Source organism: Elephas maximus, chromosome 25, assembly GCF_024166365.1.
Source record: "Elephas maximus indicus isolate mEleMax1 chromosome 25, mEleMax1 primary haplotype, whole genome shotgun sequence".
Classification (NCBI taxonomy): Eukaryota; Metazoa; Chordata; class Mammalia; order Proboscidea; family Elephantidae; genus Elephas; species Elephas maximus.
In genome coordinates this window covers 35,829,955-35,856,261 of record NC_064843.1, presented here as the reverse complement: position 1 = coordinate 35,856,261, position 26,307 = coordinate 35,829,955, and the positions used below count along the sequence as shown (strand labels likewise).

Here is a 26,307-nt window from a genome sequence, read left to right as displayed (position 1 = left end):
TCACATCACATCACTCTCCTGCTTAACCTGCCAGTGGCTGCCACCACACTTAGAAGAAAAGTCGACCCCTCACCCTGGCCCGTGAAGCCTGCAGGCTGGCCCAGCCAGCCTCTCCGACTTCATCTTGAATGCTCCAAGGAGCTCCCACCCCTGCACTTGGCCTCAGCCATGCTGGCCTCTTTCCTAGCCCTGGAACGCTTTCGGCTCATTCCCTCCCCAGGGTCTTTGCACTTCCAGGTTCCTCTTTGCAGGGCTCTCTCTTCATTGTTCAGGTCTCAGCTCAAACCTCCTCCTCAGAGGAGCCATCCCTGGAAAATAAGTCCCAGGTGGAGCAAACAATTAAGCACTTGACTACTAACTGAAAGGTTGGCATCTCAGGTCTGGTGATTTGCTTCTGAAAGGTCACAGCCTTGAAAACCCCAATAAAGCAGTTCTACTCTGCACACATGGGGTCACCATTAGTTGGAGTCAACTTGACACAAACTGGTTTAGTTTTGGTTGGTTCCCCCATCCCAAATCGCCCTATTACACTGCCCTGTATTACCTACTTCCTAGGGCCTGGAAGGAGATATCAGTCCCTGGAGAAGGACATCATGCTTGGCAGAGTACAGGGTCAGCGGAAAAGAGGAAGACCCTCAACAAGGTGCACTGACACAGTGGCTGCAACAATAAGCTCAAGCATAACAATGATTGTAAGGATGGCGCAGGACCGGGCAGTGTTTCGTTCTGTTGTGCATTGGGTCGCTATGACTTGGAACCCACTTGACAGCACCTAACAACAACAACAGGGCCTGCCACACACTGACATCTTTTTTGCATATTCATCTGTCAGTCTTCCCTCTCTGCATTCAGTGTTGGCTTCATTTCCTGCTGAATCCCAGCCTCCAACATCACCTGCCCTTAGTAAGGATTTGGCCAACGTGAGCTATTATTTTAATTATTCCAGTGCTCAGGGATTGAGCTACTGTGTGGTCAGGCTGGGAAGGTCACTCTCAAGCAGGTATTCTGAATCTGAGATCAACGGACTCCCTCCACCCCAGGATATAACTCAAGGGTTCTATGAGCTTGGACAGGAAAAAAATTACACCTTTATTTTCCCTAACCTAACTGAAATGTAGTGTTCCCTTCCATTTTGAATATAGGCAATAAACCAGAGGAATATTAGCAGCATGCAGGCCTTTGCCACCAATAGAAATCACAGCTATTTCCATATCATGTCATAGAAACTGCAGGTACCTTGAAATATTGTTTATGCTCATTATACCTTTGAAATCCTGTTAGTTATTGGACCCATTGCCAGATCTTTTTACTGAACGTAGTAAGAAAAAACATATTATTAAATCACAAATTCAAAAATATTTTTATAACTTTTAATATAATTGGTCTCTTTCATAATCTTAAAGAGTTTATATTATGGGTTTTAAAAACAGCATTCTGAGGAGAGACCATAAACTTTACCAGATGCAAAAAGTCCGTGAGACATGTAAACAAAGACACTCTCTAAACGACTGTCTTAGAAGAGCTGATGAGGTCTGGCCGGAGAGGCCCCAAAGAGGAGTGAGAACAAGCTTCCCAAGAGAGACCCCGCGACCTGCATTTCACTTCGGTCTGGTTTCTATCTTGTTTATTAAATCATGACATCCACAGCAGCTTTGAGCACAGCAACCTGGTACAGAAAATGAAGAGGCCTCTGTTAGGAAGCCTTCTCTACAAACAATACTCAGAAGAGTGCTCAGCTTTCTCTGCCTCCTCACCTGGCTGCTGTGGCTCCCAGCTCAGAGAAGTGAACCCTGCAAGAGACCCTCTGGTTAAAAGGAAAACCCTTTCACCCAAATGCTCTTCAAGGCTGAAGTAAGACACACTCTCTCCCTATGAATCTGGAACAAGGAGAGACAAAAAATAACTTTGCTTTTTATAAATCCCCTCTAATTCGTCAAAGCAAGCAACCCTGGGAAGTCACAGCTCGTGGTGACTTGGAGTTCACTCGGGAAGATGGAGCAGAACACAGTGTTCTGATTTAGGAGGGTGTCGGGCTTAAAACCCATTTCTTACAACCCCAAATGCACTCATGAGAGTGGGAGAAAGGAACGATGTGGAAAGGAAGGCCGTCTCCAGGAGCCTTCCAGAGCCTGCAAGGCAGAGGGCCGGGCTGCGAGTACTTACAGGAGGCAGTTTCTTGGCGTCTCAGCCTCTGAATCATCGCTCTCACATGAGTTCACTTAACAAACTCTAATGTGGGAGCAGAGCAGCAGAACCCAAAACCCAAACCCACTGCTGTGGAGTTGATTCCAACTCATAGCGACCCTGTAGGACAGAGGAGAACTGCCCCATAGGGTGTTCTAGGCTGCTTTATGGAAGCAGATGACCACATCTTTCTCTCTCAGAGCAGCTGGTGGGTTCAAACCATGGACCTTTTGGTTAGCAGCCAAGTGCTTTTACTGTACCACCAAGCCTCCTTAGAGCAGCAGACAGGCACCAAATTAACATCATTTTTGTCCTTCGCCTTTCACTGGGAGTTCCACAGGCCTGCATGTTGGGTGTCATCTACCATAAGGCTTGGGCCATCTAGGGTGGTTCATCTTCACAATGATCACAGAAAGGACCTGCCCGATGTGGGGGCATGGGGGTGAGGAGGGAAACTCCTGCTCAAAGCAAAGAAAGGGCTGCCTTTATATCAGCTCACTGATCCAAGGGAAAACAAACATGCCGAGGACAAGGGGGAACGCCAAGAGTTGAGCTGACATTGCAAAGTAAAAGTTTCTTCTAAAACAAAGACGGGTGGCTGTGCTCAGAATCTCAGGAAGGCCGTACCAGAAAGTGCTATCAGCAGGTACCCCTGGCAAGAGAAGGGGATTGGGGTTTATACACTTCTTGTACTGTTTGAGTTTTGTGCTATGTGTATGTATTACTGCTTTTCAAATTATTTTTAAAAGTCTTAACACGAATGTAGCCGGTGCTTAATACATTGTCTCGTTTCAGGAACTGACATTTCTGAAGTGCCTACTGTGTGCTGAGGGCCCTGAGGCGATTCTCATTTTACAGATACTAGGAAATGAAGGCTCAGTTAGGAAGAAGCCGAGGGGGACTCCTCCCAGGGCTGCTGGAAGCCAGAGCTGGCTCCTCGGCAAGGACCACACTGCCTTCCTCCCTGGAGTGTGCAGTTGGAGGCATCAGATGCTCTGGCAGGATTCAGAGAGATGCCATCTGTGAGGGAAGCCTATTCTTAGAGAGCAGAGACGGTGGCAGTGGAGCTGGCCAGCCCCTAGCGCTGTGGGGGGACGTGGACAGTGGGCAGCCAAGGCTTTACCTTCAGTTGATGGCAGGACAGGCTAAAAGCAGGGAGTAGTCAGTGTCCGTGACCACGCTTCCTTCTACACTTTTAGACGCTGTATTTGAAGTAACAGCCAACATTTATTGGGTGCTCATTTATATGTGTCATATCGTTTAATGCTCAGGACCACCCTATGAGCTGTGTGCTATTAAATCTCCTATTTTACAGATGAGGAAACAGAGGCACAGAATGGTCAAGCCACTTGACCAAGACAACAGCAGTGCCAGGGCTCTAGCCTAGGCAGTCTGGCTCCAATCCCCAGCCACTATACTATACTGCCCCCTAACCTGCTGTATCATAGGCCGTTTTAGCTGGGGTTCCCCCAATAGCAGACCCCGAGACAAGGATTTGAATGCAAGTGGTTTACCTGGGAAGTGGTCTCAGGATGCACTGGTGGGGGCATGAGGAAGTGAGACAGGGAAGTGTTATCAGGCAAGTTACCACCAAGTGCAACTGGGGAGCTCTGGGGGCCAGTGTAGAACATGCACCTCTAAGTTATCCCACCCAAGGGGTGAGGGGCAGGAAGGGGGATATTTATCCCCCCCTTCCCAGTGTCAGTCATTGGTTGAGGGCTGCTCCCAGGATGTGTTAACGTCCCAGAACTTTGGGTCTGCCACAGGATGGCAAGAGAGAACCCTCGGGCAAAGAGATACAGGTGTGGCAGTTGGAAAAGTTGGCTGGTGTCCTCTGAAGTGGTAAATTAGAGGGGATATGGGCGGGGCACCCACAGCTCTGCTGTAAAACCTAAATTGGTGATGCCCAACCCCCATAACCTCAAGATCTTGTTCGTCTTCCAAAGACTAAATTAAGGGACCTTCAAAATCACATACTCCAAGCTTGCAATACAATGCTGTGGCTGAGAACAGTGGTTTTAGAGTCAGATATAACCCACCTCAATTACCTTAATAGCTCTGTGACTCCATTTCCTCATTTGTCACTTGGGATAATGCTACTTGGCCCCATGTCATTCTCTACTACTTTTTTACTCCAAGTGTGGTCATGGACCAGCAGCATCATTGTCCCTGGGAGCGTGTTAGAAATGCAGTATCTTAGGCCCCACCCCAGACCCACTGAATCAGAATCTGAATTTTAATAAGAGCCCCAGTGACTCACGTACACACTTCTACTAGTAACTTCTGAGGTATAAAAAGACACTGATGAGTAAGTACATCGATAGACATATTCCTAGCAGAGCAAGGGTCTCAAATTGGGAGCCCATACACCAAACCTTCCCGAAGATCTATTTTATTTGTTCAGCACGGTGGCTTTACAAAATCAGATCCAGCTCACCACATCCCCACCACCCTCTACTGTATCGCACCCAGGCCATTTTCATTTATGCCACTTGCCAGGTGGCTGTAGTCATTTAAGCACACACCGCCCTCCCACCCAGATCCTATAGCTAGCAAACATCTGCATAGCGTGGCTTAGGTTTTTGAACTTAAAGCAAGGCACTGAAAAAAAAATCAGAGGCTTTGAAATCAGATCTGGGATCAAATCCTGTCTAGACTATCATACTAGTTGTATGACCATGGGCAAGTTACCTCCCCTTCTCTGATCTTCAGTGTCCACATCTGTAAAATGCAAATCAAAACACAGACTTGCAAGATCATTGTGTGGATTAGAAATAATATGTGCAAAGCACCCAACCGGAAGTAGGAGCTCACTAAATGGGTGTAATTATTACTAGCAGCAGCAGTTGCAGTTGCCAAGTCCAGTGTGAAGACTGGATATTACGATTATCCTCATTTTATAGGAAATTGAGGCTCTGAGACATTAAGAACCTTCCCCAAGGCTATACTATGGTGGAGCGGGGACTCAAACCCACGTCCTCTAGGGCTAGATCTGCACTGCCCGCTAGAACCTTCCACAAGGATAGAAGTGTTCTGTATCTTTGCTGTCCAATAAGGTGGCCACTACCCACATGTGGCTACTGAACACTTGAAATGTGGCTAGTCCAAATTGAGAGGTACTGTAAGTGGGAAGAAAAAACCACCCGATTTTGAAGACTTAGTACAAAAAAAGGATGTAAAATATCCCCTAATTTTTTATATTAATTGCAGTTTGAAGTGATATTTTGTAAACAGTGTGTTAAAAATACATTATTAAAATTAATTTCACCTGCTTTTCACTTTTTTTAAAAGTAGCTACTAGAAAAATTTTAACTGCATAGATGGCTGACATTGTGTTTCTATTGGACAGAGTGACTCTAGAGCTTCTCCAATAGACTAGCACCTGAAGGAAGGAACTTAATAATTTTTTAAAAAGAATCTGCAACCCATTGCCCTGCAAGGAACCCTCTGTTCTATAAGAAAAACAGCCTAAGAACACACCCACCAGAAAAAGGCCCCTGAGGCCCAGAGGGGTGTGACTGCCCTAGCCTTACAGAAGTCAGCAGCACAGCTGGCACCAAGCCCAGGCTCCTCCTGGGATGGGAGAACCAGTTCTTTTACTTCAGCATATGTCACCCTGGGAAAATACAAGTTGGAGACTGAAGTTCACGATCATGAGGAGAAGTCAGGATTCTCTGGGAGGGTTCACTGATACAGCCAAACTTCCAGCCCCAGCTGGATATCACCTGCGCCTGCTCAGGTGTAGAAACCCTCAGAAGCCCCTGGGGCCATGTCACTTGGCGGGGCGGCTCTTGTTGTAGATGAGGAAGTCTGAGAGGTCGTGCCACACGTTGCTGTCCTCGTACAGGTAGGTCATGGAGGACTGCAGCGAAGGCTGCAGCGTGGGCCGGTGGTACTCAAAGAGCCACAGCACCAGCCCCCACAAAGTCGCAGCGAACAATGGGAATGGGTTCCATCTGGGCTTGGGGATGTAGCCCTTCTCCACGCCCAGGCGGCACAGGGCAATTAGGACGCGTGACATCAGGTACATGTTGATCTACAGGGAAGGGAATGACATGTGGTTACTAGAGGGCACAGCCACTGGGAACCCCCTCCCCAATGCACTGGGGCACCTATAGTGTACCAGGTCAGTGTTTTTCAAAGCTGGTGTGCAAGAAGATTTGAAGGTATGTAGCAGGCATTTTAATATATTATTACTTATGTCTTTCTTTTTTCATTAATTAAAAAAAAAATTAATACATTTACATGGTTTAAAACCAAAGGTAACTTGACACCAAAAGTATAATCCAAAAAAGGAAAAATTGATAAATTGGATCTCATCCAGATTTAAAACTTTTTCTCTGTAAAAGCCCATGGGAAGAGAATGAAAAGATATGCTACAGACTGGAGAAAACTGCATATCCAACAAAGGACTAGTATCCCGAATACATACAGGACTCTCAAAATTCAACAGTAAAAAAAATTTCAAAGTGAATATGGGCAAAAGACATGAGTAGACATTTCACTAAAGAGGATATACAGATGGCAAATAAGCACATGAAAAGATGTTCAATATCATTAGCCACCCAGGAAATGCAAATTAAAACCACAGTGAGACATCCCTACACACCTATCAGAGTGGCTAAAATAAAAAACACAATAAACCAAATGCCGACTAGGGTATGGAGAAACTGGATCTCTCATATATGGAAGATGGGGATGTAAATGGTACAGCCCCTTTGGAAAACTGGCAGCTTCTTATAAAACTAAACATGTAACTATCATACAAGCATGGAGCCCTGGTGGTGCAGTGGTTAAGAGTTCGGCTGCTAAGGAAAAGGTCAGTGGTTCAAACCCACCCCCTGCCTTTTGGAGAAAGATGTGGGAGTCAGCTTCCATAAAGATTACAGCCTTGGAAACCCTATAGGACAGTTCTACTCTGTCTCACAGGGTCGCCATGAGTCGGAATCGAAACTTGACACCAACGGGTTTGGGTATCATACAACCCAGCAGTTGCACTCCTAGGCATTTATCCCAGAGAAATGAAAACTTATTCACACAAAAACCTTGTACGCAAATGTTTTTAGTAGCTTTATTTGTAACAGCCAAAAACTGGAATCAGCCCAGATGTCCTTAAAAGGCGAAAGGTTAAACAAACTGTGATACATCCATGCCAAGGAATACTACTGCTGTTGTTAGGTGCTGTTGAGTCAGTTTGAACTCATAGCAACGCTATGTACAACAGGACCCGATGTCCGTCATCGGAAGAGATGATGGTGGAATACTACTCAGCAATGAAAAGGCACGAACTCTTGAGATACACGACATCTTGGGTGGATCTCCAAGGAATTATGCTAAGCAAAAAAGCAAATGCAAAAAGGCCACATACTGTATGTACCACCCAATTTATGTAACACTTTTGAAATGACAAAATTTTAAACCAGAGGAGACATCAGTTGGGATGGCTGACCAGGGGCCAGGGAAGGCAGGGAGGGGAGAGAGATGGGCGTGGCCAGGAGTTCCCAGACTTTGGAACTTCCCGAACCAGTGAAATAGCTAACAAACAAGAAAACTGGGGAAAATTTCTCAAAACACAAAATCCTCATGCCCTTAGGCTCCATAATTACATCTCTAATGATCAGATTGACACATGTGCATGAAGACCTCTGAAAAAGATGTGAACTGCAGCTGCCGTGTAAGAGCAAAAGGCTGACAACACCCTGTATGTCCACCCACCGGGGACTGGTTAACCAGGCTGGTCCTGTAACCCACCAAAGTGCTCTGCAGGTGTTAAAAAGGACGAGGAACTAGTTTCTGTTCAGGGGGATGAAAACCATTAGAAGATGGCTAGTGGTGATGGCCATACAACATGGTGAATGTAATTAATATCACTGAATTGTACACTTAAAAACGGTGACCATGGCAAATGTTTTGTTATATATATTTTGTTGTTGTTGACTGCTGTCGAGTCGATTCCGACTATGGAGACCCCATGTATGCAGAGTAGAACTCTTCACAGGGCTTTCAAGGCTGTGACCTTTTGAAAGCAAATTGCCAGGCCTGCCTCCCCAGGTGCTCTAGGAGGGTTCAAACTGCCAACCTTTCAGCTAGTAGTTAAGTGCTTAATGGCTTTCCCCACCCAGGGATCCATACATATCTTAGTACAGTAAAAAAAAAAATAGTAAAAAAATTTTTTAATTAGAAAAACGTTTTTAAAAAAGGGTGAGGGTGGAAACAACCAAAATGTCCACCAACAAATGACTGGATAAACAAAATGTGGTATACACATACAATGGAGTACTACTCAGCTGTAAGGAGAAATGATATCCTGACACATGCCACAAGATGATGAATCTTAAAAACACCATGCTAAGCGAAATAAGTCTGTTGCAAAAAAACAAATATGGTATGATCTCACTTATATGAAATAAGCAAGTATATAGAAACCAAAGATTATTAGTGGTTACCAGGAATGGGAGGGAGGTGGAAGAGGGGAGGTTTTGTTTAGCGGACATTGAGCTTAAGTTAATGACGGTGGTGGTAGAATGATCTGGAAAAGGTTAGTGAGAATGGGTGCACAACTTGAAAAGTGTAATCAATGTCCCTGAATTGTACATATAGAAATTGCTGAGATGGCGTATGTTTTGTTATGTATTATTTTCACCACACACACAAAAAAAAGGATGAAGGATTGATAGAAAAATGCCTCTAAAATATACTGCCATGTGGGAAAAAAAAATAGTAGGATCTTATTGGTGGAAACTCCCCAATATGCATAAGCACAATTTCTGAAAGTCTACACAAGATACAGTGAACAGTGACTCCCCCGGACAGTGAGCTTGAGATAGGATGGGGGACAGCAGACGTTCTCTTCTATTTATTTTTCAATTTTATCACAATGAATTTCAAACACCTAGAAGTGCGCCAGGTACATAGGAACTGTTTAGTCCACAATACTTTTTAGTCAGCGTGTCTTATTTCTATAACTTAAGAATATTTAAGAAACTTGAGGGAGGCAAATAAAGGGGGCTGATAACTTTTCATTTTGCCAAAGAAGGGCATTAAAAACAAAACACAACAGAGACAACTAGTGTTTGGAGCCCTGGTGGTGCAGTGGTTAATATTTAGTTTCATAAAAATGGGAATTTTAACCCAGAACAAGGGGGAAGGACAGGTCACAGAATAAGAAACCATTCCTTAAGTGTAGCAAGCTTTCTTTTATTAAAGTTTACTCCAGGGTTTTTTTTTTTTCTCTCTCTCATCTCACTACAGAGTGGTTTAACAAAAGCATCTTTGCCCTAGAGAGCAGCAGACACATTAATTTGGGGAACCATGGAATTCAAACAAGCCGCTTGGTTTACAGACAGGGAAACTGAGGGAGGATGTAACCTTCCCAAGGTCACACAGGGACTGGTGAGTCACAGACCCTTAGAGATGGAAGGGAGCCAAGAGCTCATCTTCTTCACCTGTCCCCCTTCCCCAAGGAGGCTCTTTACCTGGCTATTGATGTTGTTGTTGTCTCCAAACAGCAGCAAGCCCCCAATGAAGGCAGCCAGGAATGAGTGCACCTGGGAGGTCTCACCCTGCACGCGGGACTGCAGGGTGCACAGTCCCTTATAGGTGAACACAAAGCAGGCCAAGTTCCGGGAGTGTGTGTACGTGCCCTGCAGAATGGCCCGAAGCTTGTCCCAGAGGCTGCACAATGCAAGGACTTCCCATTAGCACAGGTCCAGCCATTCTAAGGGCATTCACTCAAAGCTGAACCAGGCCAGGAGCTCAAAGGCCTTGGATCACTCAGCCTCAGGCCCACCCCACCCCCCCACACCATCCTCAAAGCTGCTCCTCAGTTGATTCAGGCCTTGACTCAATGCCACCTCCTTAGAGAGGCCTTTCCTGACCACAGCACCTAAAAGAATGCCCATCACATCCCATCCCCTGCTTTTCTTTTCCTTCATAGATCTTAGTACCACCTGACAACTGTAGGCTTGTTTATTATCTCCCCCAAACCTCAACCTCCACCTCTGCCCCCAATGGAATTTCCCTGAGATCTGGCTTGTTCATCCTCAGGACCCAGAACAGGGCCTGACACATAGTAGGTGCTCAATAAATATTTTTTGAGTAGACATGTGAAGAAATGAACAAGTGAGTGAATGAGTGCCTATTAGGTACTGGGTCTGGGGATATAATTCGGAAAAAAACCAAGTCTCCTTGCTGCCCCTCATGGGCTTACGAACTAACGGCAGAGTTGTTGTTGTTGGGTGCCATCGAGTCACTTCCGACTCATAGCGACCCCATATGATAGAGTAGAACTGCCCCATGGGGTTTTCTACGCTGTAATCTTTACAGGAGCAGATCACCAGGTTTTTCTCCCGTTGGGTGAATTTGAACTGCCAACCTTTTGGCTAGCAGCTGAGCTCTTAACGGCATGAAATAAATAACCACAAAATATAGGGTCAAACTTTGATCTTGACAAAAGATGGTCCTAGGATCTGAAGGATGAGGAGTCAATGAGGTCAAGGGGGAGGAGTGCATCCTAGGCAGAGTCCTGAGGAGGGAAAGATTGTGGAGCGTGGAGGAACAGAGAGACCATGGTGACCACAGCAGAGACTGTGGGACGAAGGATATGGGGGAGAGGTGGCAGGGCTTTATGGTCCACATTGAATGTTGTCTTTATCCTCAGAAAAGTGAAAATTTAAGGGAGGATAAGGTGATTCACTTTATCTTTTGAAAATTCCAAGGGGGCAGCAAGGAGGATGCAGAAATGGGGCTGGAGTATACTCTGGGAGATAATTCAGGGATGGCAAACACCCATGCCCTGAGGGCCAGATGAGCAAGGTGGGTCTGGTGGGCCCTATGGCAATCTGCCAGGTGAGTGGGGCTAGGGGTTCACTGGTTCTCGCCTTGAGGGGACATGGGCCCAGTATTTGCCAGTTCTAAGGCAGGAAAGCTAGATTTCCATGTGAAAGAGCCCCTCATTTTTAAATGTTGGCACCAATTCCACTTTCAAAATGTTTCTGGAATCTGACCACTTCTCCTCACCTGCACTGCCACGATCAAGGTCACTGATCACCTGGATTATTGCTAACTCCTAATTTACACCTACTTCTGCCCTTGTGCCCCACCCTCTCTGTTCTTAACATGGCAGCAAACTCTCAGCCATCAAACTATGAAAACATCAGTCAAATAATGGCACTCTCTTGCTCAAGATCTTGTAACAATTTCCTGTTTCACTTAAAAGAAAAGTCAGACTCTTCACCATGACCTAAAGCTGGACAGGACTGGCTTGGGTTACCCCTGTGAACTTCTTCTCCTTTTTTTCCCCTCAATCCCTCTGTTCCAGCTTCCTCAAACATACCAGGCCTGATCCTACCTCAGGGTCTTTGCACTGGCTGTTTCCTCAGCCTGGAACATTCTTTCCCCTATATCACTTGGCCAACTCTTTCATTTCTTTCAGGTCTTCACTAGAATGAATGTCTCTTTCTCAGTGAGGGCTTCCCAATTTAATTCTGCAACCTGCCCCTCCAGCACTCCTGTGTTGGGGGGACAGGTTAGACCCAGCTAGGAAGCCACTGCAAGTATCCTGGCACTGAGGGCTGACCACATTCTCTCCCAGTTGGAGGGGTGCTCAGAGAGGGTGGGTACCTGCCACTTCGGAAGAGAAAGGTCATGACCAGTGCATGCGGGGCCCGGATTTTGGCTCCATAGCTGCAGAAAGAGAAGAAAACAGTTACGACCACATCACAATTTCTTTCTGGGCTCTCTTTGACCCCTCGTCTCCTCTCTGCATCCCTAGTCCTGACATCACTTTGGAGGGGAAATAATTCTGGCTCTTGAGCTAGATCTGGGTTCAAATCCCAGCTCTGACGCTTTGTGGCAGTAGGGCCTCAGGCCTGTCATTTAACCTCCTCAAGCCTCAATTTCCCCAACTGTAAAATGGGATGTTAGACCTCAAAGGGCTGGTTGTCATTTTGACTGGAGGAGGTGATACATATACATATAAAAGGCCTCCACCATCCCCATTCAACTGGCTGTGCGGAGTTGCTCCCTGGGCGCCATGCTGCCTTTCCCACCGAAGCCAAACTTGTGTTTTAAAAATATAAAGTAGATCATACCACTCCCAGCATAAAAGCCTCCACTGTCTTCCCACTATTCCTGGAATAAAATCCAGATTCCTCCCCACAGCCGTGAGAGCCCTGCAGGACTTGGCCCCTGCTCACCTCCCCTACTTCACCTCACACCCTTCTTCTCTGCCTTCAGCCACACTGGCCCTCCGGGAGGTGCTCTGACACACCTCGCTTTTTGCCTCCTTGGCCGGCTCCCTTGGCCTGGAGTGCTCTTCCCCCTCCTCATTGGGCCACTTCTTCCTTAGCCTTCTAGACTCGGCCAGCTCCTCTGCCAAGGCTCCTCTGACCCTCCAGCCTAGGTTAGGGCCATGTTTTCATTGCTGCAGCTCCCCAAACTTCTCTACAGCACTTTCCACCCTCAATTTAATAACCCAGTCATTCACAATTATATATTCTGTTATAATTACCTCTCTCCTCCACTAGGCTATAGGTCTGGGGGGACAGGGACTGTGTCTGGCTTATTCTCTAGAGAGTCCCCAGCACCTCCCATGGGACTTGATATATAGTACATGCCCAATAAATGATTGCTGGCTGATTTTAGAACAGCCCTTAATTACCCTTGATGGAAGGTTATTTCTAGAAGGTTCTATCTTAAAGTTAACAAATTCCCTAAAACAGCTGTCAAGTAACACTGTACTTCCTTCTACCTGTTCAAAATGTACCTCTTTCCAATTATTATATACAGGATAACCTCAACTTTGTGAAAAAGCACTTAAAAAAAAGAAGACCGGAAGGAAATATGCTACAGCGTTATCATTAATGTCCCCAGGGCTGGAGGGATATGGGAATGTATTTTTGTCTGATTTTTAACTTTTCTGTACTTCCAAAATGATTAAGCATTGCTTTTAAAATTAAAACAAATTGAAATAAAAACTTAAATAATTGCCCCTTCTGAAGGTTCAAACCTCTTGCCCCGACCTCCTCATTGGAGCATCTGGGGATTATGTAGACAAGGCCACGTTCACCTTCATTGTTTTAACTATACTCAAGTGGCTAGTGGAAAGAAAATGGGATTTGGTGCCAAAGCCCTGCCACGTTTTGCTGTGTGAACTCGGACAAGACTCTTAACCTCTCTGAGCCTCCCTTCTCCCATCAATTAAAGGTATTCTCCATTTCAGAGTTGTCTCTGGCAGTTAGGAATATACCAAACCACCAAACCCACTGCCGTTGAGTCAATTCTGACTCACAGCAACCCTATAGGACAGAGTAGAACTGCCCCATAGAGTTTCCAAGGAGCACCTGGCGGATTCAAACTGCCGACGTTTTGGTTAGCAGCCATAGCGCTTAACCACTATGCCACCAGGGTTTCCGTTAAGAATATAGCACACATGAAAGTTCCTACCTCAATCAATATTTGTGTCTCTTCCTTTCTTTTTTTTTTTATGTCCCCTACTAAGGAGCCCTAGTGGCACAGAAGTTAAGTGCCAGACTGCTAACTGAAAGGTTGATGGTTTGAACCCACCCAGCAGCTTCGTGGGAGAAAGACCTGGAGATCTGCTCCTGTAGAGATTATAGCCTAGGAAACCCTTTGGGGCAGTTCTACCCTGTCACATGGGGTCGCTATGAGTCAAAATCTACTCAACAGCACCTAACAACAACCTAAGGGCCTGGTCTTACAAGGATCTAAAAATCTTTGGCAGCCAAAAAATGTGGAACAAAATTCAAAAATTCCTAAAAATGGCCAGGCTTACTGGATTGATATAGACTAGAGGAACACCTAAGACTAATCACTCTAAGGAACCCTTTGAACTTGGAACTGAAGCTATACTGGAGGTCACTTTTCAGTCAAATAATAGATTGGCTTATAAAATAAACATTATCCCCCGTGTGTAATGTGCTTTCTTAAGCAATCAACCATAACAGACCAAATGGTCAACATTACCCAAAAGCAAAGATGAGAAGGCAAGGAGGAGAAGGGAAGCTAGATCAATGGAAACAAAACAAACAGAATGGAAATAGTGAGAATGCCGACACATAGCCAAAATTGTAACCAATGTGACAGAACAATTTGTACAAAAATTTTTAAACGAGAAGATAACTTGCTGTGTAAACTTCCACCCGAAACACAATAAACTATTTAATAATAATAAAAAAAAATCTTTGGCAGCCTCTTTGAGACAACAGTCATGAACCACATCCATTTGGACAATATTGTTGCCAGCCAAATACACGTGAATGTTCCCCAGAGCTGTTCATAACAGCAAGCCTGTGTCCATCACCAGGGGGCTACTGGGGACATACAGTGGTTCTGCCTTTCAGTGGATACTACCTAGCTGTAAAAAGAAAGTGGCTCTGTGCACACTGACGTGCAGAGGCTGCGATCTATTAGGTGACAGGAGCGAGGTGCACGACAGCGTGTACAGCAAGGTAATAAACGTTTAAAAGGGGAAGTCTTCCATAAGCCGAAAATAATCTCAACACCTTTTTTTAGAAGGGTCAGGGAGAATGTATGTATTTGTATACGCAGACATAGAGGCTGGACAGAGGGGCCGTCTCCAGGATGGGGTGGGCAGGACTTTTTATTGTCTAAGTTTTCGTGTCTTTTGTGAATGTGTTACCTAATTTTTTAACAACGAAATTTGAGCCATTAAGAATGTTAACAACTTTTGTGGTTACGACGGGGGGGGGGGGTGAGGGGGTGGGAAAGGGTTTTTTACTGATTAGTTAGTAGATAAGAACTGCTTTAGGTGAAGGGAAGGACAATACTCAATACATGGAAGGTCAGCTCAACTGAACTGGACCAAAAGCAAAGAAGTTTCCGGGATAAACTGAATGCTTCAAAGGTCAGCGGAGCAAGGCCAGGGGGTTAGGGACCATGGTTTAAGGGGACTTCTAAGTCAATTGGCAAAATCATTCTATTATGAAAACATTCTGCATCCCACTTTGAAATGTGGCGTCTGGGGTCTTAAAAGCTATCAAGCAGCCATCTAAGATGCATCAATTGGTCTCAACCCACCTGGATCAAAGGAGAATGAAGAACACCAAGGTCACACGATAACTAAGAGCCCAAGAGACAGAAAGGGCCACATGAACCAGAGACCTACATCATCCTGAGACCAGAAGAACTAGTTGGTGCCCGGCCACAACCGATGACTGCCCTGACAGGGAGCACAGCAGAGAACCCCTGAGGGAGCAGGAGATCAGTGGGATGCAGACCCCAAATTCTCACAAAAAGACCATACTTAATGGTCTGACTGAGACTAGAGGAATCCCGGCGGTCATGATCCCCAAACCTTCTGTTGGCCCGGGACAGGAACCATTCCCGAAGACAACTCATCAGACATGAAAGGGACTGGACAGTGGGTAGGAGAGAGATGCTGATGAAGAGTGAGCTAGGTTTATCAGGTGGACACTTGAGACTGTGTTGGCATCTCCTGTCTGGAGGGGGGATAGAGAGAGTTGGAAGCTGGCAAAATTGTCATGAGAGACTGGAAGGGCTGACTCATTAGGGGGAGAGCAAGTGGAAGTACGGGGTAAGGTGTATATAAACTTATATGTGACAGTTTGACTTGATTTGTAAACGTTCACTTGAAGCTCAATAAAAGTTAATTTAAATAATTAATTAATTAAGAAAAAAAGAATGTTAACAATTTGAAGCCGGTATTACTGTTGCAGAGGCCAGGCTGAGCCGTCTGTCTTCTCCCCATCTATAGGAGCAGGACAGGACAGCCAGGGTCCCCAGCCCGACCCCGGCAAGCTCTTCTTTCCCTCCTCCAAAGCCATGTCTCTTTCTCCTGAACAAACAGGCCCTCAGCCTCCCTCCAGCTGACCAAGGCTAAAAGGGTCCTGCCTTATACCCCAGACTCAAGCTGGACAGCGCCCCCAGCTCCCCATATCCACCAGCCACCCTTCCCAAACAGTCATGGTTACTCTCCCGCAGGATTACGCTGGGTCCTGAATAAAAAGGGGGCCCTGGACTAAAAAGGACTTAAAGGATGTAATGGCAGGTGCAGCATGATGTCCTAGGGGGAACCCTGATCTGGACAAACGAGCCACAGAAGACATTTTGGGGAAAATTGGACTATTAACTACGCAATAGTTGATATTACAGGATTATTAATTTATTAAATGTGATCATGATAATTTGGCCATATAGGAAAAAAACGTGCTTATTTTTGAGAGATGATGCATATTGAAATATTTAGGGTGGGACATCTAGGTGAGTTAAATTTTACAAAATTCCAAAATCTCAGCTGTCCTGGGACGCCCTTTTCCCTCTGGCAAATTCCCATTTCAATTCGGCCTTCAAACTATCACTATCACTGCCTTGATAAAACTCTTCCTGATCACCTGATACTGCCAGGGGAGCTTAACTGTGAGTCTCCCCTTGGACTTAAGGACCTTACAGGTGGAGACTGAGTCTTTTCACTAACCAATAATGTGATCACTGCCTTAGGGCACCCCTGTATAGTAGCACTTATTGTTTCCATTTTACAGAGGAGGAATCAAATTAAGGGATTTGCCCAGGGTCACCCGGCTATTAAATAAGGAAACTTGGAGTTGAACCCAGGGCCTGATCCTAGCCAGTGCCTGTCCTGGTTTGGAAGGCCCCTTGAGGTTATAGATATACTTGCAGGTGTACAAAGTTGGCATTTGAGCAATCCTCACTGGCACTGGGGCTTGTGTGGCTCCTGCTTACTCCTGCTCTGTCCGGAGAATGTCTTGGCAAAGAGTCACTGATGTTATCCCAGGAACCAACCCACCCTGGTCACACCAAGGTATGGCTGACATGACCTGGCAAGAAGCAGCAGGAACCTGCATCCATGTGACTCTGGGTACCCATGGAAGCCAAAAAGCCTAGTGCTGGGTTCAGGCATACCTGGGTTTGTGTCCTCTTTGTTCTAACTCTGACCAAGTGATGTGACAGTAAGCCTCAGTCTTCTCATCTGGAAAGTGGGGACAGTGGCAATATCTATCTTGCACCCTTGTTCATTCATTCAGTAAATATTTATTGAGGGCCTACTATGTAGTGGGTGGTAGGAATACATTAAGGAGCAAAGAGATAAAAATTTCTGTCCTCCAAATATTGTATAAGACCACTATTATACAAACTCCAGAAATAGTTTAAACAGAGAAGAGAATATTCTTTGGTGGTTATGAGTAGGGGGAGGGAGGGAGAGGAGTTTTCACTAATTAGATAGTAGATAAGAACTATTTTAGGTGAACAGAAAGACAATACACAATACAGGAGAGGTCAGCACAACTGGACTAAACCAAAAGGAAAGAAGTTTCCTGAATAAACTGGATGCTTCGAAGGCCAGCATAGCAGGGGTGGGGGCTTGGGGACCATGGTTTCAGGGCACATCTAAGTCAACTGGCATAATAAAATCTACTAAGAAAACATTCTGCATCCCACTTTGGAGAGTGGCATCTGGGGTCTTAAATGCTAACAAGTGGCCATCTAAGATGCATCAATTGGTCTCAACCCACCTGAAGCAAAGGAGAATGAAGAACACCAAAGACACAAGGTAATTATGAGCCCAAGAGACAGAAAGGGCCACATAAACCAGAGACTACATCAGCCTGAGCCCAGAAGAACTAGAGGGTACCTGGCTACAATCGATGACTGGCCTGACAGGGAACAGAACAAAGAATCCCTGAGGGAGCAGGAGGGCAGTAGGATGCAGACCCCAAATTCTCATAAAAAGACCAGACTTAATGGTCTGACTGAGACTAGAAGGACCCCGGAGGTCATGGTCCCCAGACCTTCTGTCAGCCCAAGACAGAAACCATTCCCAAAGGCAACTCTCCAGACAGGGATTGGACTGGACTATGGGATAGAAAATGATACTGGTGAGGAGTGAGCTTCTTGGATCAAGTAGACATATGAGACTACATGGGCATCTCCTGTCTGGAGGGGAGATGAGAGGGCAGAGGGGGTCAGAAGCTGGCTGAATGGACACAAAAAGAGAGAGTGGAGGGAAGGAGTGTGCTGTCTCATTAGGGGGGAGAGCAATTAGGAGTATATAGCAAGGTGTTTATAAATGTTTGTATTAGAGTCCAACTTGATTTGTAATCTTTCACTTAAAGCACAATAAAAATTAAAAAAAAAAAATTCTGTCCTCTTGGAGCTCACGTCCCAGTCAGAGATGGACTATAAACAAAACACACAAGTGAATAAGTACTATGGAGAAAAATTAAGCAGGGAAGGAGGTGCGGAGCCAGGGGTGACCTCACTGAGGAGGTGACACTTGAGTAGAGGCTTGAAAAAGGTGAGGGAGTCAGCCAGGTAGACATTCACTTGGATAAAACAATAATAGTAACAGCCAATAGTTACATGGTGCTTGACATCAACAGCCACAACAATCGACTCAAACATATCAACAATCATGAAGATGGCCCAGGACTGGGCAACGTTTTGTTCTGTTATACATAAGGTCAGCATGAGTTGGAGTTGACTTCAAGGCAACGAAAAACAACAGTTATATACCAGGTGCTGTGCTAAACATTTTGTATGTGTTGACTCAACCCTTTGATAGTGTAAGTACTATTACCATCTCCATTTTATAGAAATTGGGGCTCAGAGAGGCTAAGTGACTTGCCCAAGATCACACAGGTCGGTGTGAGCACCAAAATTCAAACCAAGGCAGTTTGGCTCCAGAGTCCACATTCTCTCCGCCATGCCAGTATGCCACTAGGACACCAACTCCATTCTCTGCTGTGTCCTCAGTAACAAGTTCACAGAAGATCCTCAATAAATAGTAGCTGTTATGCATGAGCTTTCAAGGAGAGCTTCCTCCAACCACCAGCCAGGCATCTACATGCCAAGAAGGCTGAGGAATTTCTCCCTCTGGGGTCAGGGGTCAGGGGTCAGGGGTCAGTGGTCAGGTGAAATGACGCCCAAGACCTTATCCAGGACTGATGGCCAGGTCGGGATCAATTTACTAAGCAAATATTTACAGTTTCCTTTAAAACCAGGACTCCCCTGTGCCAGAGAGAAATTTAGCCCTGGAGTGAAAAACCGGATGTGAGCTCATGGTGACAGGCATATGCGGAAGGCATAGATAGGAGGCGCCCATCTGCCTGCCAGAGGCCAGAGCCCCGTGTGCCGATGGGGCCGCTGAGGCCAGACAGACACAAGGGCACATGGAGAGGTGTGGGTGTGGGGGGTGAACGGGGCCCAAATAGGGGAAAAGAAGGCCTAGCAGGGGAAGGGCCAAAGCAAGGTGGCCAGGTTGCTGAGCATGGAGGATCCCAGAAGCAGTGTAGTGGGAACGCTGGCTCAGAGATGGGGAGGCGCTCAGAACCCAAAATCCAGCCCCCACCGCGCAGATAGTGGACACTGAAACCTAGAGATATACAGGGCTGCTCAGCTGCACACAGTGCGGCAGCGCCGGGCCTCGAACCCGCCCGCCTCTGACCCGCGCCAGACCCGGCCTGGCTCGCCCGACGGCCCCACTCACACTGCCCCGTTCCGGAAACCCTTGACCATGGCCAACGCGGCGTGGTAGCGGCGCTTGTGCAGCAGTGTGTTGACAGCCAGGAGCAGCGCTTGCAGCTGCAGCGGGGCACCCATCGCGCCAACAGCCCCCGAGAGGCCAGCACCGAGCCGAACCGCACCGACAAACCGGGATCCCGGCGGGCTGCACCGCCCACAGCGTCCGGGCCGCCGCCTCGCGTTGCTGCGCCCATAGGCTGTGGCCGCCTTCCGTATCCAGAGAGAGCCAATCACAGAGCCCGGAGGTCACACGAGGGCGTGGGACACTCGCATTCCCCGGGGTGTCTGGAAAATCGGACGAGAACCGAGGGTTTGTAACCTATCCCGAGGCGCTCTGCCCCAGGCGGCCCCAGGAAGCTTAGAGCCACACGTCTGGATTTGTCCAATCAGAGGGCATTTTCCTTTGGGGCGTGCCCTGTTCACCTGTTGGGTTGGAAGGTGTGTCACCGTGAGTTTGGAAGGAGGCTTCTTGAATAGGTGCCGCCCTCCCTGGAGTTGGGATAGAGTGACTTTTAGGTAGTGACACTGGGAGGAGCCGGGTCTCATCTTTACATATGACAGCTGTGGTTGGGTAATAGCGATTTTACTGATCTTTTCAGAGCATAAATCATATGGCACCCTCCATGGCTTCCACTTAAAATGGAAACTGCTCCTCAAGACCCGCAAAAGAAGACCCTGTGTGATCTGGCTCCTGCTTCTCTCTAACCTCACATCCCACCACTTGCCCTCTCACTTCTTGTTGTTGTGTGTCCTCGACCCTATATGACAGAGTAGAACTGCCCATAGGGTTTCCTAGGCTGTAATCTTTCAGGGATCAGATCGCTAGGTCTTTTCTCCCGAGGAGCAGCTGGTGGGTTAGAACCGCCCACCTTTTGGTTAGCAGCTGAGCGCTTAACCATTGTGCCACCAGGGCTCCTTAAGGGTAAGGAGTTGCCACAATAAGAACACTTATCATTGCCTAGTGACAAGTTTTTAAAATTTTATTTATTTTTGTTGTTGAGAATATACACAGCAAACCATACACGAATTCAATAGTTTCCACATATACAACTCAGTGACATTGATTACATTGGAGTTGGGCAACCATTCTCACCCTCCTTTTCTGAGTTGTTCCTCCCTCATTAACATAAACTCACTGCCCCCTAAGTTTCCAATCTAATCTTTTGAGTTGCTGTTATCAATTTGATCCCATAAAGATAGTTCTCAAAAGAGCATAATGCTCAAAGCAGACATTTTTTACTAGTTAAACTAAACTGGTTTTAAGAAGACTTCAGGCAATAATTTTGGTTTAAGGTTTAAAGATTATTCAGGGCAGTAGTTTTGGGGTTCACCCAGCATCCATGGCTCCAGAAAATTTGACATTCTACTTTGCGTTTCTCCCCTTTGGTCAGGATTCCTCTATAGAATCTTTGATCAAAATGCTTAGTAGTGGTAGCCGGGCACCATGCATGACAGTTTTTAATTTTACATAACTCTAAATTCATCAGAGTGAGACAGGATTAGTCTGGAGCGGGGCCCGTTGTTTCCCCAGCACACAGGCTGGGAAAAGGTCAAACAGGACAGAGAGTAGTATAAACAACCTGACCTATTGGCTGTGGTGCAACCATAACCCACCTCCTGGAGAGGAGGACAGAATATACCGGCACTGTGGGACAAAATATTCTCGCTGTGTGGTGAAATGAAGCAAAATATTCTAGCATGTTGCTAATAAACTGTTGATGTAGACCTTGCAGGTCACCACAAATGCAGAGCATGCGACCGCTGTTTGACCTTCCTGGGCCGCTGAATGGAGCTATGTGACGAAGGGAACCAGTGCACCTGCGTCACATCCCATAATGAGTCATGTCAAGGGGAACCAAGGGACTTCCATCTTGAAGAAATCCTGCGCATACACTTGTATTTACATAACCCAACCCCTTCTCAGAGATCTCCGCCTTACCCCCCCCCCAAAAAATCCTCATGAATAAACATCAAGACCCCTCCTTGTGGAAACAAATACCTGGCTTTTAGGCAAATCAGGGAGACAGTCTCTCTGAAGGTTCTAGCCCTTACTCTCTCCTTTTGCTAGCTGCTGGCAAACTAAATTTGCTTGTGTGACTCCAGTCTGCCTCAATAGTCTCATTGGGCGGCGTGAATCCGGTTGGGTTCAACCGAGGCAGGGGCCCTCAGTAACAAGGGCAGGATATGTTAATTCACCTTTGCCCAGAGAAAGCCAATTTATTTATTTAATGAACCCTTACAGAATACTTACTATACGTCTGAGATTGTTTCCTGAGTGCTTTTTTAACCATTTCATTCTCACAGCATCCCTGTGAGATAGGCACTGTTACCATGCCCATTTAACCAATGGGAATCTGAGGCACGAAAAAGCAAAGTAACTTGCTCAAGGTGATATAGCTAGTAAGTGATGGAGTCAGGATTTGAATCCAGGCTCTGTGACTCCAGAGTCTCTGATCTTAACCACCATGCCTTGCTGCCTCCTACCAATACCAACAAATCTAGCAAGATGCGGGGGCCTGGCTTTCCTTTGTGTGTCCTTACTTTTCTTCCCTTTCAGTTTAAGCTGCTCAGGATTCTAATCTAAGCTGTTCATGATTCTCCCCTCTCTACAGAGAAGTAATCTTTTCTGGGTGGCTAGAGCACCCATTGTGGAGGGGGACACTAGAAGTTTCTCAAATTTTTCCTCCTCGCTGTTTGGCTCCACTCCTGGAATTACCATATTACCCATCTCAGGAGCCTCTAAGCTGTGATCAGTTTTGGCTCAGCATCAACCAGCTCGCCCTGAGGGAATGGGACATAGGATTGATGGATTTTGTTGGAGGAAGAGACAGAGGTAAGGGGTTGAAAGTTTGGAGCAGGCGACAGCCTGACCGGGGAGCTTGCTGGAAGTGGGGCTCTACTTCCCTGAACGCTCATTCAGTTGTTCCATCAGTGAGGCGGTCAGTCAACAGGCATTTCCCAGGTTGCCTCTGTGCCAGGCTGTGAGGTCTCTTCGGAGTGGACAAAGCCCCTCCCTGCTCAGAGGGCTCCCTGTTGCAAGGGAGGGAAAAAGGGAAACTGCCAATGGCTGAATAATATCACTTCATAGGAGTGATACTAGGTACTGTGGAAGCCTACAGCTTTGAGGAAGGAATAGATTCTGCCATGGGAGATTAGGGAAAGCTTCCCAGAGAAGGCAAGCAGGCAAGCTTTTTGTGTACCTGTTGTTCAAATGAGGGTGGTAGAACAGCAGGAAGAGGGAACAGCATGGGCAAAAGCCTGGAGAGCAGGTAAAAACCAGCTATGTGCTCATCATATAGGTACTTGGGTGTTTGGAAATGCAGGAAAAGCTGTCAAGGCCAGGTGTTGACAGAATCTTTTAAAATTGACCAGTGGCTCCCATCACCCTCAGAATAAAACCCAAGCCCTCACTGTGTGCCACGAAGGCCTGCCCATCTCTCCATTCTCATCTCCCTCTAGCCATACCTCTCTTATTTATTTAAAATCATGCAACATTTTCTCTCTCTTTTTTCTTGTTTGCAGCCCAACTCCCCTGCTGGACTATGAACTCCACGAAGGCAAGGATTTTTGTCTTTTTGGCTGTGTCTGTAGCACCTAGAACAGTAACTGGCATGCAGTAGGTGCTTGGTAAATATTTTTAAATTAATTAAATGAATGTAAATCTATTAACATCTTGCTTGATTTAAAGAAAAAAAAAAGGTTATACTGAGGGGCTCTTGCAGGTGAGAGATGAGGAGAATCTGAGGCCATTGGACAGTGGCGAGGTTAAAGGAAGTACAGGGAGGAGGGAACCTGTGCCTTACTTTTGCCGGAGAGGCAATGGGGAGGGGTCTTTCGGGCTTGGTCTCTGAGGCTCCTAGGAAAGGGGGGCATGGAGTCTGAGAGAAGAGTGGGTGCTCTTGGTGGGACACTTGCTCAAACTTAGCTGTGCAAAGGAGAAGAAGGGGTGGTGCTAGTGAGGTGGCGGGGGGGGGGGAGGAGCGTTTGGGCCAGTTTGCTGATAAGAATGGGCCTCCGGCAGTGTGTAGGCAGAGAGCCTGTGAGGCCATTTATCAGGAACAGTGACTGGCAGTGTTCCACAAGGGGAGATGAGCTTTGAACAGATGTATATATATATTCATTTATATATATATATACACACACACACATACATAGGGAGCCCTGGTGGTGCAGTGGTTAAGTACTCAGCTGCTAACCAAAATGTGGGTGGGTCAAACCCACCAGCCAATCCGCGGGAGAAAGATGTGGCAATGTTTCCATAAAGATTTACAGCCTTGGAAACCCTATGGGGCAGTTCTACTCTGTCCTATAGGGTCGCTATGAGTTGGAGTTGACTCGATGGCAGTGGGTATATATATATATATTTTTCCTTTCCAATTTGGATGCCTTTTATTTATTTTTCTTTCATAATTGCCCTGATCAGAATTCCTGTACAATGTTGAATAGTAATGGTGAAGGCGATTATTCATTTCTTCCTCCTAATCTTAGGGAGAAAGCTTTCAGTTTTCACCACTGCTTATGATGTTAGCTGTGGGGTTTTCATACATGATCTTTATTATGTCGAGGAAGAACCCTTCTATTTCTAGTTTACTGGATTTTTGTTTTTTAACAGTATTTTCTTGTGCTTCTCGTGAAGGTTTACACAGCAGCTTAGATTCCCATTCAGTAATTTCTATACAAGTTCTTCAGTGACATTGGTTACATTCTTCACAATGTGTGAACATTCTATTTTCCTTCTGGTTGTTCTGTTTCCATTCATTTAGTTTTCCTGTCTCCTTACATTCTCATTCTTGTTTTAAAGTAATTGTTGACCATTTGGTCTCAATAAGTGATTTTTTAAAGGAGCATAGTACTTATGGGTGATAGTCATTATTTTTTGAGCCAACTTGTTATTTTGCTAGAAGGTGACCTCAGGGGTTAGTTTTGGTTCAAGGTTTGACAAGTATCTCTTGGCAATAGTCTCAGGGAGTCCTCCAGTCTCAACTAGTCTGTATCTGTTTTTTGGTGGTGGTGGTTTTTTTTTTTTTTTTTTAGGAATTTGAGGTTCTGTTCCACATTTTTCTCCCATTCTATCAGGGTCCATCTGTTGTGGCCCTGATTAGAACAGTCCATAGTGCTAGCCAGGCCTCATCTAGTTCTTCTGGTGTCTGGGTAGATGAGGCTATAACTCACGTAGACTAGGGTCGCTATGAGTCAGAATTGACTCGACGGCACTGGGTTTGGTTTGGTTTTTTGGTTATTTGTCCTACAGACTACTTTCTTCTTTGAGTCTTTGGTTCCTTTTTTTCTCTTTTGAATATATATTTTTTAATTGAGGAGTTACATATTTATTTAATGAATATAAGAAAATCAGAATTGTGATTTTTGGATTGCTTTGGTTGAGGTTAAAATGGTTATTTAAGTAAAAGCAATGAGAACATTTAGAGTTAAATCCATGATAGTCTGATTGTGTTGATATGGCCATGATCATGGGAGAGATCCATGACTGATAGCACCTCCCTCGTTTTCCTTCCCCCCATCTCCCAACTCTTCGTTGTCCCCATGTGTACATCTTTGAAACTACTTATCACATCTTATAATTAATTTTTAAGATTTAATGTTTATCTGCTCCGTCTATTCCCAACTCCACGGAAGGGACCACTGCATTCCTAGAGCTACTGTAAGACCTGGTGGACAGTTGGCCTTCAACAAGTAGCTGATGGGAGATGAATGAAGACGAGAGAGGGGTCTGTGTGTGATGGGTGCTCTAAGAAAGCTGGGGGGGGATCCTTGTGAGACTTAAATGGGGTCTCTGTGAGGCTGGGATGGTGTCACTGGGGTGAGTACTGGAGGTTAATGTAACAGAAACGGGGTCCCAGAGAGGAAGAGACGGGAGGTCTGTGTGAAGAGGAAACGGAGGTCCCTAAAAGGTGGAAATGAGGGTTTAAGTAACATGAATTGGGGGATCCCTGAGAGATGAGGATGGGAGAATTAACAGTAGGCAAAGATGGGAGTCACCTGAGGAGACAGGTGGAGGAGGAGAGGATGGGGGTCACTATGGGAGGGGGGTTGGGGAGCCGATAACAGGGATGGGAATCAGTGTTGCACAGTTGGGGGAGGTCCTGTGTTAGGTGGAACTGGGGGTCCTTGTGAGAGAGTTGTGCAGTCCAGGTGAGACGGGAATGGGGTCGGTGTTGCAAAGTTGGGGGATACTGCGTGAGGTGGGACTGGGGTTGCAGAGTTGGGAGTCTTCACGTGCAGTAGGGATTGGGAGTCTGTATCACAGAGTTGGGGGGCGAGGTCCTGTAAAGCGGGGATACAGGTCCAGATGATACGGCTGGGACGTCCTGTGTGCGGCAGGGATGGGGTTGGGGTAGCAGAAGTGGGGGGTATGGGTGAGGCGGAGATAGACGCCTCCATGCACCGGTTACCGAGTCACCGAAAGGGACCGGGGGTGCCCAAGGATGCTGGGGGTCCCGCGAGCCGTAGCAGGGTTTCCGGGGAGGGGGGCTCGGCGGCTGATCCCGGGCGCCCCCTGGCGGCCCCGACCCCAGCGCCGCCGCTGCGTCTCCCACAATGCTCGCGTAACCCCGCTCCGGCTAC

The 26,307-nt window shown here is 46.4% G+C and overlaps 1 protein-coding gene across 2 annotated transcripts; it reads right to left on the bottom strand.

Moving 5' to 3' along the window:
* Window positions 1-1,420: 1,420 nt before the first annotated feature.
* On the bottom strand, window positions 1,421-20,047 carry PXMP4 (peroxisomal membrane protein 4). Of its 2 annotated transcripts, XM_049869555.1 has the most exons (4): window positions 19,691-20,044; window positions 11,806-11,868; window positions 9,660-9,858; window positions 1,421-6,220 (listed from the first exon to the last, which is right to left on the bottom strand). In XM_049869555.1, exons 1-4 carry the CDS (start codon window positions 19,801-19,803, stop codon window positions 5,957-5,959), a joined length of 639 nt encoding a protein of 212 aa, XP_049725512.1. In that variant the 5' UTR covers window positions 19,804-20,044; the 3' UTR covers window positions 1,421-5,956. The 2 variants fall into 2 exon arrangements, with proteins under 2 accessions (XP_049725512.1, XP_049725513.1); XM_049869556.1 differs by lacking the exon at window positions 9,660-9,858 and having other exon boundaries at window positions 6,118-6,220; window positions 19,691-20,047.
* Window positions 20,048-26,307: the final 6,260 nt, after the last annotated feature.

Coding starts and splice junctions, on each gene's coding strand:
- PXMP4 (XM_049869555.1), bottom strand. CDS start 19,803: ATGGGTGCCCCGCTGCAGCTGCAAGCGCTGCTCCTGGCTGTCAACACA. Junction 11,869..19,690: donor GGTTTCCGGAACGGGGCAGT/GTGAGTGGGGCC, acceptor CTCTTTCTGCAG/CTATGGAGCCAAAATCCGGG. Junction 9,859..11,805: donor TTTCTCTTCCGAAGTGGCAG/GTACCCACCCTC, acceptor TGCATTGTGCAG/CCTCTGGGACAAGCTTCGGG.